The sequence below is a fragment of the Lissotriton helveticus genome, chromosome 5_1, assembly GCF_964261635.1.
Source record: "Lissotriton helveticus chromosome 5_1, aLisHel1.1, whole genome shotgun sequence".
NCBI classification, from domain to species: Eukaryota; Metazoa; Chordata; class Amphibia; order Caudata; family Salamandridae; genus Lissotriton; species Lissotriton helveticus.
Genome location: NC_136065.1, coordinates 87,426,143 through 87,440,652, shown reverse-complemented (window position 1 = coordinate 87,440,652; position 14,510 = coordinate 87,426,143). Strand labels below are relative to the sequence as shown.

At 41.5% G+C, this 14,510-nt stretch overlaps 1 protein-coding gene across 1 annotated transcript in view; it reads right to left on the bottom strand.

Annotated features, from left to right (window-relative positions):
* Positions 1-2,504: 2,504 nt before the first annotated feature.
* LOC144752979 (E3 ubiquitin-protein ligase TRIM39-like) overlaps positions 2,505-14,510 on the bottom strand; it is a 186,195-nt gene continuing 174,189 nt past the window's right edge. The window contains exon 6 of the mRNA XM_078640787.1: positions 2,505-3,321. Within this exon, the coding sequence (XP_078496913.1) occupies positions 2,810-3,321 (512 nt within the window). The 3' untranslated portion in view covers positions 2,505-2,809. The remainder of the gene's footprint in view (positions 3,322-14,510) is intronic.

The window sequence follows — 14,510 nt, the reverse complement described above, 5'->3', positions numbered from 1 at the left end:
AACAGAATAGCTAAAATGTGCTTAGCTACAGGAATGAAGTGGACTGACGCACTTCCACTTGTTTTGATGTCTTTGAGAAGCATTCCAGATAAGAAAACAGGCTTGAGTCCTCATGAGATCTTAATGGGCAGGGTCAGGAGGCAAGCATTTGTTCCAGTTGACAAGCTATTGAGCATTAATGATAGCATCATTGTGGACTACTGCAAAACTCTATCTGATGTGGTCATTTCTGTGTTCCATCAGGTGGGAACTGAAGTGATTACAAAAGAGAAAGAACAAGCTCATGATCTGTTACCAGGAGATTGGGCCAGGACAAAGGTTCATCGAAAAAGAAATTGCCTAGTACCAAGGTGGCAGAAGGCAAGACAAGTGATACTTGTGACAACAAACGCTGTGAAGTGTAGAGGGCTGAAGAGGTGGCTACATGCTAGTCATACCATACATGTACCTACACTTGAGAGTCCTGACGAAGGTGATACAACAGCTGATTCAGATTCAGAAGAAGAACCTGAAAGAAATCCAGATCCTGAAGATCGACAAGAGGGTCGACAATTGGAAAATTCAAATGCGAATGAGGCATTGAATGAAAAAATTGTGATACAAGATTCTGAAGAAAATGAAGATGATGGAGATCTGCTAGATCAAGTAGCAGAAGAGGAGACTGAAAAGGGAGAAATTCAAGATCAGGAGAGTATTGAAAAGCAGGATAGTAGCTCTGAAAGAAGGAACGGAAACTGTGAAACTGGAGAATTGGAAGTTATTGAAGAAGAAGAAGTTGCAAGTTCCAGTAATAAAGATGTGGTTCCTAACAGAGTGAAGCTGCAGAGTAAAGAAGTTCTTCCTGGATCTAAAGAAGAATCTGATACAGTAAAATTGATTATTAAAGAATCAGCTGACAACACAGAAAGTGAAATAGAGGAAAGTGAAATTGAATCGAAAATGAAACGATCAAGGAAAAGAGCTTGGAGAGTGGAGTATAATTTGGCAGAGCCAAAGAAGAAGTTATCAAGAAAAGGAGATAATTGGCCAAATGAGAATGAAGGCCTAAAAGTTAAGTTATTGAAAAAGGGGAAAGAGCAGGTTAACGAGATTTGAAGTCAAAAAGAAGAAGTTTCAGATGAGAGAAATCAAACAGGAAAGAAAATAGAAGTGATTAACAGCAGGGCAAAAAGAATAATAAAGCCAAATCAGAAGTACAAATCACCTGAGTGGACTTATATTATTATTCCACCAGTAGTTGAAGTGAGCAGTAATCATGAAAATTTGAGTGATGCAAGTGACAAGAATTGATTTTGTTTAATAGGTGACACAAGGTCGAAGAAAATGTGTTAGCAGGAAAAGATATCACTGTATTACATAAGGTCGAAGTAAAGCTGTTAGGTTATAAAATGATCTGTTAAAAAAAAAATAGGGGAGTATATTTAGTAATTTTAAATGTTTCATTTTTGTTTTTCATTTTTAAAGCTTTTGTTTGAGGGTAAAGATGCCTTTAACTAATAATAATTCGAGATGTTCTATTCTGAGAAGATGTTGCAAATTATCTTTAATATGTGTAATCTTGATCATTTTAGTTTGGTTAATTTTAGCTGTTATCTTTCCTTTTGGAATTGACAAAGAGATGTACAAAACTAACATGACTAGTAAAGTTGTGGCTAATCGAGATGAAATTGATAAATCTGATAAGATCATTGTACATAAACCAGAGATTCATCAAGATAGATCTGTGGGAGATTTTTCTAGTAATACCTTTTATAGACTTCTATCAGAATATGTTAAGGTGATGGACGCAAAAGATTGCTACATTTGTGTGAAATTACCTACTTCTGTGTCTGAAGGTGTAACATATAATATGCTTCCTCTTACTTATGGTGTAACATGTAGTGTAATAGCTAGTTTGTTTTATCAAACTGGTCGTCTGGAATATTATTATTCTGACTTTGACGAGATTTTTGCAAATTTAAAAGTTGTAGATAGCTTGAATAAAGTGAAACCTGCTAAACAGATGAGGGAATTTTTCCTGGTGACTAGTGAACTCACTTATGAGTATGCTTTTAGAAATAATTTAACATGTAAATTGAGAACAGAAGAGAAATCATTCTTGAATTTGGTGGAAGAGAGAAGGGCGATTTACAAGCGAAATGAGATGTCGAAACATACAAAGTCTACATTTTGGCAGATGGAAGATGAAAAGCTTAATGGTAGAAATTAGATTGTCAAACTGCAGTTGTATATAAATTTGTAAATATTTTATGGAGGGTTTAGTTAATCAGATCATCTGATTCAGTCGCTCAAAATTGTCTTATTGGTGTTATGGGCCTTTACATATGTTCTAAGTTTATAGGTGAGTGTTAAGGTGATAGGTAGGGTTATTGAGACAGTTTTTCATTTGGAGCGCTGGATCAAAGGTCATGTTTCAAAACAATCCCTTTTAATAAGTACTTCCCAGTACAGCGCCATAATGTGATATATTAATATCAAAGCTCTGCAAGCCAAAGAAATACACATTTTTGAATTCTACAGATACTTTATTATATCTTACATGACATTTGGTGTATGATTCACATGGCAAACATTTTCTGGGCTTGTTATAAATTGTATAGGGAAAAGAGATATGTAGCAGTCAGTTTCACATGAGGCTTCTGGTTGTCATGGCAACATGTGGGAGGGTCATTGTGAGGAAGACTATTTCGAATGTCGGTGTTTAAACTGGGGATTGACAGTTGAGCCTAAGGGAGCGTTTTATTATTTAAAAGGGTCTCTGCTCATGCTCCTGGTCACACGGTTATCACTGCAGAAGGAGGAGGGGGGCTCACACCAGCCTCAGCTCCGCTCCTCCATTGAGATAGAAGAACGGGAAGAGCCTCTGTGTGAAGGGGGCCTGCGGGAAGGTGTAGAGAAGCTCCATGGAGTCAGCATTGTACAGGGACAGCCGCCCCCCCTCGTAGTCCAGATACACCCCCAGCTTCAGGGGCTCCTCACGAGGGGACAGAGGGGTGTCAGGGGAGGTGAGAGCCCTGTACCGACCCCCCGACCCCTGCCCAGTCCAGACTCCCCCTTCAGGTGACCATATGAAGTGTCCCTCCCTGTCCACAGACTCTGCTGCGACCCCCACCTCCCACTCTCCCCACTCCTGCAGCGGCTGCACCTCCCAGTAATGTCTGCCGGAGGTGAACCCCTCGCGCCCCAACACACAGGGCCAGTAGGTGAATCTCTTGGGGGTGTCCGGCAGGCGCTGTGCCGTGCCCGTCTCTATCACACGTCTCCCCCCCTCAGACAGGAGGAGCTCAGGATGAGCCGTGTCAGGATCCAGAGTCACCATCACTGCAGAGAAGAGATTCACAATTAGAGATTTAATGACACAAAGAAAGGCTGTAATTACTGCTTTTGTTTTACATATGATTAATTTACACCACATCTGGAAGGAGCACGCGGCGCTAGAGTGCACGGCACTAGACCGCTCACTCCACTAAAGCGCAAGGCACTAGACCGCTCACTACACTAAAGCGCACGGCACTAGACCGCTCACTACACTAAAGCGCACGGCACTAGACCGCTCACTATACTAAAGCGTGCATTCATCTAGAGCTCACACTACACCAAACAGCACACTGCGCTACAGAGGACATTCTACTACACACTACACTGCACCATGCAGTATACTACACACACACACTGCGCACACTGTACTACACAAAGCACTGCAGCAGATAGGGCACTGTACTAGTCAGTACACTGCATTATATGGAACTGAGTGGCAGAGCGGCTCCAAGGCATACTGTACCAGTCAGTACATTGCATTGTATGATACAGAGTAAGAAAGCTACTAGGATGTATACAGTACTAGTCAGTACACTGCATTAGATGGCACTGAGCGCAGAGCTACCTGAAGGTGTACTGTACTAGTCAGTACACTGCATTAGAAAGTCAGGAGTGACAGAACTATTAGAAGGCATTCAGTACTAATCAGTACACTCCATTAGATGGTACAGAGTGACAGAGCTACTCCAAGGTATACAGTACTACTCAGTACCGTGCATTGCATGGTACACAGTAAGAGAGAGACTAGAAGGGATACTGTACTAGTCAGTACACTGATTTAGATGGCACTGAGCGCAGTGCTACCTGAAGGTGTACTGTACTAGTCAGTACACTGCGTTGGATATCACAGAGTGGCAGAGCTACTCCTAGGCATTCTCTACTAATCCGTAATAATAGATAGTACAGAATATGACAGCTACTAGCAGCTATACTGTACTTGTCAGTACACTCATTTGATGGCACAGAATGACAGAGCTACTCCAAGGCATACTGTACAAGTCAGTAATCTATAAGAGATAGTACAGAGTAACAGAGCTACAGGAAGGTATACAGTACTACTCAGTACATTGCAATAGATGGTACAAAGTGACAGAGCTACAATAAGGTAAAAGTACTAGTGAGTACACTGTATTAGATTGTACAGAGTGAGAGAGCTTCTATAAGGTATACAGTACTAGTCAGTACACTCCGTTAGATGGTGTGGAGTGACAGACCTACTTCGAGGTATATTGTACTAGACAGTACACCGCATTACATAGTATAGAGTGACAGAGATACTGCAAGGTAAAATGTACTTATCAGTTAAACTACGTTATATGGCACAGAGTAACAGAGCTACCCTTAAGAATACAGTACTGTTATTTTTAGTTACCCATATTGCATTTGAATGTTCCTTCCCTTTTTGGACCCATGTATACTTTTGTGGTTTTTGTTATGAACCGAATAAAGTATTTTGACTGACTGACAGTACTAGGCAGTACACATCATTGGCTGGTGCAGAGTAGGAGAGCTACTAGAAGGCATACAGTACAAGTCAATACACTGCATTAGATGCTACTGAGTGACAGAGCTACTGGAAGGTATACCATACTAGTCGGTATCCTATATTAGATGGCACAGAGTAACAGAGATACTCCAAGGTATTCAGTACTAGTCAGCACAAAGCATTGGATGGTACAGAGTAAGAGAGCTACTAGAAGGAATACTGTACTAGTCAATCCACTGCATTAGATGGTACAAAGTGGCAGAGCTACCAGTAGGTGTAAGATCCAGTACACTATACTGGATATTACAGAGTAACAGATCCACTCGAAGGCATACTGTACTAGTCAGTACAATGGGTCAGATGGTACCAGGTAACAGTACTACTCCAAGGCATACAGAACTATTCAGTAAATTGCATTAGATGATACTGAGTGACAGAGCAACTCCAAGGGATACAGTGCTATTCAGTACACTGCATTAGATGGTACAGACTAATAGAGTTAGTCAAGATGGTATAAAGTAGCAGAGCTACTAGAAGGTGTACTATACTAGTCAGTACACTGCATTAGATGGCTCCGATTGAGAGAGATACCAGCGGGTGTACTTTACTAGTCAGTACACTGCATTAGATCAACAGAGTCATAGAGTTACTAGAAGGCGTTCTGTAGTAGTTAGTGCACTGTATTAGATGTTACAAATTAACAGAGACCCTCGAAGCCACAGTATACTAGTCAGTACACTCCATTAGAAGGTACACAGTGAGAGTGCTACCCCAAGGTATACAGTACTAGCCAGTACAATGTATTAGATGTTTCAGAGTGACAGAGCTGCACCAAGGTATGCAGCACTAGTCAGTACACTGCATTAGATGGTACAGAGTGACAGAGCTACTAGAAGGTGTACTGTACTACTCAGCACACTGCATTAGATGGTACAGAGTTGTTCAGGATATACTGCAGTAATCAGTCCACTGCATCAGATGACACAAAGTGAAAGAGATACCCCAAGGTAGACAGTACTGGTCAGTAAACTACCTTAGATGACGCACAGTGAAAGATCTACTCGAAGGTATACTGCACTAGTCGGTATACTGTATTAGATGGCACAGAGTGACAATGCCACTCCAATGTATACAGTTCTACTCGGTACACTGCATTAGATGGCACAGAAAGACAGAGCTACTCCAAGGTCTAGTACACTAGTCAGTACACTGCATTAGATAGTACAGAGTGACAGGGCTACTTGAAAGCATACAGTACTAGTCAGTACACTGCATTTGATGACACAGAGTGATAGGGATAGTCCATGGTATACAGTACTACCCAGTTCACTACATTAGATGATACAGGAAGACAAAGCCACTCCAAAGTATACAGTACTAGTCAGTACTAAGTATGGGCGAATTTTGCGGATCTGCGGTCCGCGAATTCGCGCTCAATCACAAAAAAATCTGCAAATTTGCGGATTTTCCAGCGAAATCGCTGATTTTTTTGCGATTTCCATCTACTCAACTGGAGTACTTTCTACTGGCTAATCAGTAAGTGCTACCTCGTTGGGTAAATGTATAGTGCTTTTCCTACACTGCAGCTGCGTAAAGGGCCAGAAGATTTGTCTCCACTGACCATGTGTGCCTGTAACTTTGCCACAGCGCCAAAAGGCACCGAGGTCCCTTGAGTGAGCTGTCCATCATAGTTGGGAAAGGGCGGGAAGACGTATGATACCGCTAGTGTGTGGTGCGGGGCTTCTATGCGTGTTCACATGCCTCTTGTGTATAAAGGGTCAGAGAGCGAGCAGGGCAGCAAGTGAGGAGAAAGCAGCCTCCTGGTCACAGGAACGGGATTGCGCTCGGAAAACTCAGGGATGCAAAGACCTCCCTCCGGTATTACAGCTAATTTTCGACGGCAGATATGGGGTTAAAGCACACTTGCCCAGCCTCGACCGTGCTCACTAATGCTTTTGGGCTGATTAAAACGTTACTGAATTTGAGCTTCAACTCGGGCACCTGCTTTATTTAGATCTGTTAGTGCTTCCTGTTGAGGTTTAATTTTTGTGACAGGAGCCTCGTGCCAGAATGAATCCTGCCCTGCATAGTTATCCACAAAGATGCCACCGTTTTGTGCAATACCTCTACTCAACTGGAGTACTACTGGCTAATCCAGTAAGTGCTACCTCGTTGGGTAAATAATACTGCTTGTCCTACACTGCAGCTGCGTAGGGCCAGAAGATTCGTCTCCACTGACCATGTGTGCCTGTAACTTTGCCACAGCGCCAAAAAGCGCTGAGGTCCCTTGAGTGAGCTGTCCATCATAGTTGGGAAAGAGCGGGAAGACGTTTGATACCGCTAGTGTGTGGTGCGGAGCTTCTATGCGTGTTCACATGCCCCTTGTGTATAAAGGGTCAGAGAGCGAGCAGGGCAGCAGGTGAGGAGAAAGCAGCCTCCTGGTCACAGGAATGGGGAATGCGCTCGAGAAACTCAGAGATGCAAAGACCTCCCTCGGGTATTACAGCTAATTTTCGACGGCAGATATGGGGTTAAAGCACACTTGCCCAGCCTCGACCGTGCTCACTAATGCTTTTGGGCTGATTAAAACGTTACTGAATTTGAGCTTCAACTCTGGCACCTGCTTTATTTAGATCGGTTAGTGCTTCCTGTTGAGGTTTAATTTTTGTGACAGGAGCCTCGTGCCAGAATTAATTCTGCCCTGCATAGTTATCCACGAAGATGCCACCGTTTTGTGCAATACCTCTACTCAATTGGAGTACTACTGGCTAATCCAGTAAGTGCTACATCGTTGGGTAAATGATAGTGCTTTTCCTACACTGCAGCTGCGTAGGGCCAGAAGATTTGTCTCTACTGACCATGTGTGCCTGTAACTTTGCCACAGCGCCAAAAGGCGCCGAGGTCCCTTGAGTGAGCTGTCCATCATAGTTGGGAAAGGGCGGGAAGACGTATGATACCGCTAGTGTGTGGTGCGGGGCTTCTATGCGTGTTCACATGCCTCTCGTATATAAAGGGTCAGAGAGCGAGCAGGGCAGCAGGTGAGGAGAAAGCAGCCTCCTGGTCACAGGAACAGGGATTGCGCTCGAGAAACTCAGGGATGCAAAGACCTCCCTCGGGTATTACAGCTAATTTTCGATGGCAGATATGGGGTTAAAGCACACTTGCCCAGCCTTGACCGTGCTCACTAATGCTTTTGGGCTGATTAAAACGTTACTGAATTTGAGCTTCAACTCGGGCAGCTGCTTTATTTATATCTGTAAGTGCTTCCTGTTGAGGTTTAATTCTTGGCCCACAGGAAGCACTTACAGAGTTAAGGCAGGTGCCCGAGTTGAAGCTAACTTTGTAATCATTTTAGAATGGCGCCAGCAAGCACTCTGGCAGCTTAGTTACAATGTTAGCTTCAACTCGAGCACCTGCCTTAACTGTGCTTCCTGGGGCCAAAAAAAAAATCCGCCTGCTCGCAAATTTGCGAACTTTTCGGCAATTTCGCGAGATTCGCGGATCGCGAAATTGCCGAAAATTCGCACATTTCGCAAGCGGAGCGGATTTTGCGCCCATACTTAGTCAGTACACTGCATTAGATGGTACAGAGTATCAGTGCTACTAGAGGGTAAATTGTACTAGTCAGTACACTACATTATAGGGTTAAGAGCAACAGAGCTACTCCAAGGTAGCCAGTACACTGCATTGGATGGTACAGAGTAAAAGAGCTAATAAACGGTATACTGACCTAGTCAACATACTGCCTTAGATGGCAAAGGGTGAGATACCTACATCAAGGTCTACGGAACTGATCTTAACTGCTGAAACCTAGAACTCTAAGAGTTATACAAACTTACGGCTGGACTCTGCACATATCGGATCCTTGGAGGGTGGCATTCCCAACCAAGATCACCTAAACTTGTTCGTCAGGCAGATTTCATACCTCATCATGCATCGAATTTTTTCTTATTTCTAGGAGACTGAGTCTCAGCCAGCAGAGAATCCTTCAGAATGGATTCTCAGACCATGCAATGTTGATTCTTATGTCACAGTTAGGGGTCTATATTAGGACTCCTAATAGATGGATGCTAAATAGGCAATATTTATCAGAAGAAAATTGGGTGCTCTTTATTGAAACCGAGATTGAAGAATTTCTCAAGCTTAACCATGGCTCTGCACCTTTATATGTGGTTTGGGATTCACTCAAGGCTTTCATTCGAGGGCTAGCCATTGGGAAAGATGCTGATAATCTTAGGAAAGCTAAGGACGAAAAACGATCCTTAGAGCAGACAGTACAAAGGTCTCTCAACGCATTTCTTAGCAGCCCCACAGTTCTTAACCAGCGGCAGCTTGATCAGGCTAAACAGGATCTTAGCGAAAGATACTATCTTAAGAGGGAATCCTTTTACCAGCACCATAGATAAAACATTTCTAAAGAAAGTCATTATACTGGTAGGTTCCTTGCGTGGCAGGTAAGGGAACAGGCTGTTACTAACCAGATAACTGCATTAAAATGTCCTTCAACTGCTTCCCGTACTGACGACCCGGTAAAAATAGGTGATATAATGTTACAACATTATAGGTCTATATACGACCAACAACAGATTATTGATATCACATCCCTGAGAGGGTTCCTCCAGAGAAATGAATTGCTGGTACTCTCGGATATGGAGAAAATGAGTATGGCAAGGTCGTTTACAAAAGTTGAGCTGGAGGGGGTCATAAAAAATCTTCCAAGCGGCATAGCCTGCAGCCCGGGTAGCCTCCCTGCATAATTTTTTAAGTCTTTCGTACTGCCATTTAGGATTATTTTTCACCGTTAGCTAATTCGATTTTAGAAGGTGGGGCGATACCATTTTCATTCAGAAATGGGAATATAGTCAGCTTTTTGAAAAAGGGAAAGGATAGCGAAGATCCTAATTCTTACCGCCCCATCACGTTATTAAATTCTGACTATAAAATAATCCCCAAACTTTTAGCTAATCGTCTTAATCAAAATGCCTCGCATTTGATTCACCCTGACCAAAATGGTTTTATTGCTGGCAGGCAGCTTGGAACAAATACGCACTATTTAACGGAAGCATTGGATTATTTTGAGACTAAGAGGATACCTGCTCTAGTCTTCTTTTTAGATGCGAAAAGGCATTTGACCTAGTTGTCTGGGAGACCCTATTTTTTATTCTGCAAAATGTTGGCATACCTCCCAAAATTACGGGGTTGGTTCAGAATTCTGAAGCCAACGTAATCATTAACACCGCAGAGGCTGGCCAGGTTAAGGTTAAACAAGGGACTAGACAAGGGTGCCCTCTGTCTCCAGTACTATTTGCCTTGTTTATCGAGCCATTAGCACTTGCAATTAGCAATAGTATTGATATCTGCCCTCCACTTCCAACTATGGTGAAATTGAAACTATATGCCGATGACATCGTCCTTATTATAAAGCCTGAGAAGGAGGCCCAAGCAAAAACTTTTGAGATCTTTGAGGAATTTGAGGCATTAGGTGGTTATAAAATAAATTAAAAAAAGACAGAAATCATATAGTGTGGCGGAGCATGTATGGAGCTACACCCTAATATTCCTTCTAGTTTAAACACAAAACCTAAGAGGTATCCGAGTGTTTATTTTTCAGCACAAATAGTTGATTTATACAATTTGAAATTTGCCCCACTTTTACGAAAAGTTCAGGACTTACTCCTTGATAGAGCTCTCTCCCATTAACCATCGTGGGTAGGGTTGCTTTGATTAAAATGACTGTCCTTTCACTATTCAATTTCCTTTTCTCTGCAATTCATTGTATTTTAATCAGCTCCTTTTGTACCAAAATAGAGTCTATGTTTACGGCCTTCTTTTGGGCAAAGAAGGCCCCTCAAATTGCACTAAGCACTTTATGCAAAGAGCTGGAAAACGGAGGATTAGCTCTCCCGAATCTGAGTGATTATTACTTTGCATATTTTGCACAATATATATCAAGATTCAAGCCGGAACTACAATCAAATCTTTTTATTAGCTATTTTATTAATTAAATTTGCAACGAAAATCAGATACACGGCCCATTAACAATTGTTAAATCGCCTAAATTAGTACGATATAAGTGTGTACAGTGGTTTTTCTAAAAACGGCAGGCTTTTTATAGAAGATACTCTATCCCCGCAATCAACTCCTCAACCCCGTTATCTGGCCCTATCTTATTATCTGGGATTAGAGAGTCTTCAGTAATAACACAAAAATGGGCCAATGCTGGATTCCGGAAAATCTCACAATTTTTTTGAGGAATGAAAGATTGCTGAGATTAGCTAAAATGTCTCATTTGATCGTTAATGACTTCCTTCTTCTTGGGTCGTATAATATTTTTTGTAAATTCCTGAGTAAACTTGACTTGGTCCAGATCAGTGAACGGAAACCCTTAGTATGCAAATTACTAGAAGATACAGCATTTAAGAAACCTGGGGAATGGAAAAAGCGCTTAGCTTCCATCAAGGGGAGCTATTTGGCAAAGGATGTTATTTTTTAGTAAATGGCTACTTTATAGAACTCCACTTTTTCAGACTAAGATGTATACCAACCAACCAGCGCGGTGCTTCCGTTACCTTAAACATCCTTCAGCCAACTGGGTACATATTATACAACAATGCCCCTTTATCCAGAGGTTCTGGAATTATATATTTTTTTATCTGGAACGTGAATGTGGTATTTTAATAGGATCGAGTACTTAGCTAATAATATTTGGCTTCGACCCAGTCCTTCTTTTCCCAGACAAGCTTGTCAAATTATTATATATTGCAATGGCTGTAGCCAGATCACTTCTGCTTCAAAGATGGCGATCAGGTCTCATACCATCTGTCCATGAATGGGTCCGGAAAATGAAGCTAGTTAAAAATAGTGAACGAACCTATGCATTACGAATTGGGGGACTTAAGAAATTTGAGAGCATCTGGGCAGCTTATTTTGATTAAGATCTCAAAATTCAGCGTATTTTTAGGAGGTAGTGGCACTATGTTTAATATCTATGTCCGGCAATACCAGGATCTTAATTCATTATGCAACATTTGGTATTCTATTGCAATTCAGTTACATGATTGAATTTAGGATGGTTTAGTATTTTCCACATACTCGCTAATTTTCAGGTATAAGCTTGGGTACTCAAGGTTTAATCAATTATTTAGTTTATATTTATAACCGGCAGGGGATACTGTTTTTTCTTTGCTTTTTGTACACTGGCTTAAATGTTTATACTGTTTATCCTTCTGGATTTTAGGATTTACTCCCTCTCAGTAAATCTGTGCTATTCAACAAATCTGTATTACTATCGTCATATTTAAATAATTTTTATGGATGTATTTATGGGTTAAAAAAGCTTGTTATATGGATTTCAATTTAAAAAAAGGTATACAGTACTACTCAGTACATTACATAAGATGCTACAGAGTGACAGAGCCAATCCAAGGTATAAAGTACTAGTCAGTATACTGTGTTCAATGGTACATAGCTACTAGAAGGTATTCTGTACTAATCAGTACTGCATTAGATGGTAGAGACAGTAGAACTACTAGAAAGTGAACTGTACTAGATAGTTCAGTATATTAGATTGTACAGAGTAACAGAGCTACTTGAAGGAGTACTGCACTAGCCAGTACACTGTATTAGATGGTACAGAGTAACAGAGCTACTAGAAGGTATACTGTACTAGTTAGTAAACTATATTAGATGGTACAGATCAACAGAGCTACTCCAAGGTACACAGTACTAATCAGTACACTGCATTGGATTGTACAGAGGAAGAGAGCTACTAGAAGGAATACTGTACTAGTCAGTACAGTGCATTAGATGACAAAGTGTGATATACCTACTCCAAGGTGTACAGTACTACTGAGTATGCTGCTTAAATGGTACAGCGTGATAGAGCCACACCAAGGTATGGTCAGTACACTGAATTCCATGGTATAGTGTCAGAGCTACTAAAAGGTAGAATGTACTAGTCAGTACACTGTATTCGATAACACAGTGACAGAGTTACTAGAAGGTAACTGTACTAGTCAGTACACTGCATTAGCTGGTAATGAGTGACAGATACTCCAAGGTATACAGTACTACTCAGTACACTGCATTGGATGGTACAGAGTGAGAGCTACTGCAAGGTATACAGTACTAGACAGTGCACAGCATTAGATCTAACTGAGTAGCAGAGCCACTAGAAGGTAGACTGTACTAGTCAGTACACTGCACTATATGTCACAGAGTAAGAGAGCTACTAGAATGTGTACTGTGCTAGTCAGCACAATGCATTAGATGTCAAAGAGTGACAGAGCTAATCCAAAATATACAGTACTCGTCAGTACACTGCATTCAATGGTACAGAGTGACAGGGTTACTGAAAGGTATACATTACTAGTCAGTACACTGCATTAGATGGCACAGAGTGACAAAGCTACTACAAGGTATACAGTACTACTCAGTACACTGCATTGGATGGTACAGAGTGAGAGCTACTGCAAGGTATACAGTACTAGACAGTGCACAGCATTAGATCTAACTGAGTAGCAGAGCCACTAGAAGGTAGACTGTACTAGTCAGTACACTGCACTATATGTCACAGAGTAAGAGAGCTACTAGAATGTGTACTGTGCTAGTCAGCACACTTAATTAGATGGCACAGAGTAAGAGAGTTACTAGGTGTACTGTACTAGTCAGTTCACTGTATTAGATGTCTACAGATTTACAGACGTACTCCAAGATATACAGTACTAGTTAGTACACTGCATTAGATGGTACAGAGTGACAGAGCAACTAGAAGATAAACTGTACTAGTCAGTACACTGGATTATATGACAAATACTGACATACCTACTCCAAGGTATACTGTACTAGTCAGTACACTGAAATTGGATGGTACAGAGGAAGAGAGCTACTAGAAGGTGTAGAGTACCAGTCATTTCTCTGATTTAGATGGCCCAGAGTAGGAGAGCCACTAAAAGGTATTCTTTACTAATCACATTCCACATAGAGAGCAATTGGTGCGCCAACACATCAAGTCTACAATATGTATTCCCAATTTGTTCCTCAAGTCGTGAAACAAAAGGCGGGGTGGTGTGCGTTAAATGTGGAACGGGCGCCTCCTTGAGTGTGCGTAATTTGGTGTTCACTATCTATGCGGTGCAAAAGGCGAACAGAAATACACACACTGCCACTGGACCGTCTGCACGGTCCACTATTGAACTGTAACACTTGTCCTATACACACGCTGGTATTGCCACTATTAGTGTCTAATTATACATCCCATGACATAATCGCATATATGTAGCATGTACAACACAATAAGATCAATTATTGTTTTAGCTTTTTCAATAATTAGTCGTTAGGTGTACTTCTCTTCCTTTATTTCAAACGAAATTGCCCAGCCAACATGTGTTTTGTCGTGGGAAATATCCCAATTGACTTCTTCAGGGCTACAAGAACGAAAAATGTGTTTAGGATCAGCCGATCCAATACAACCTTCTAAAAGATTTTACCATGGCATAGTGAACACCCAGTGAATGTTTAGGTGAAACATGTCACATAACAATGTGACCTTTTCGTACAAAAAGTTGTAGTGAGCATAATTGTCGCCCTATATTTACAGCCCCAAACGGTGGGAAAATCCTGACATCTCCAGAATGTGCTCAGTATTACAACGAATGAAACGATCCGTGACAATCGACATGCACAGATTCCACATGGGCGCATCTTT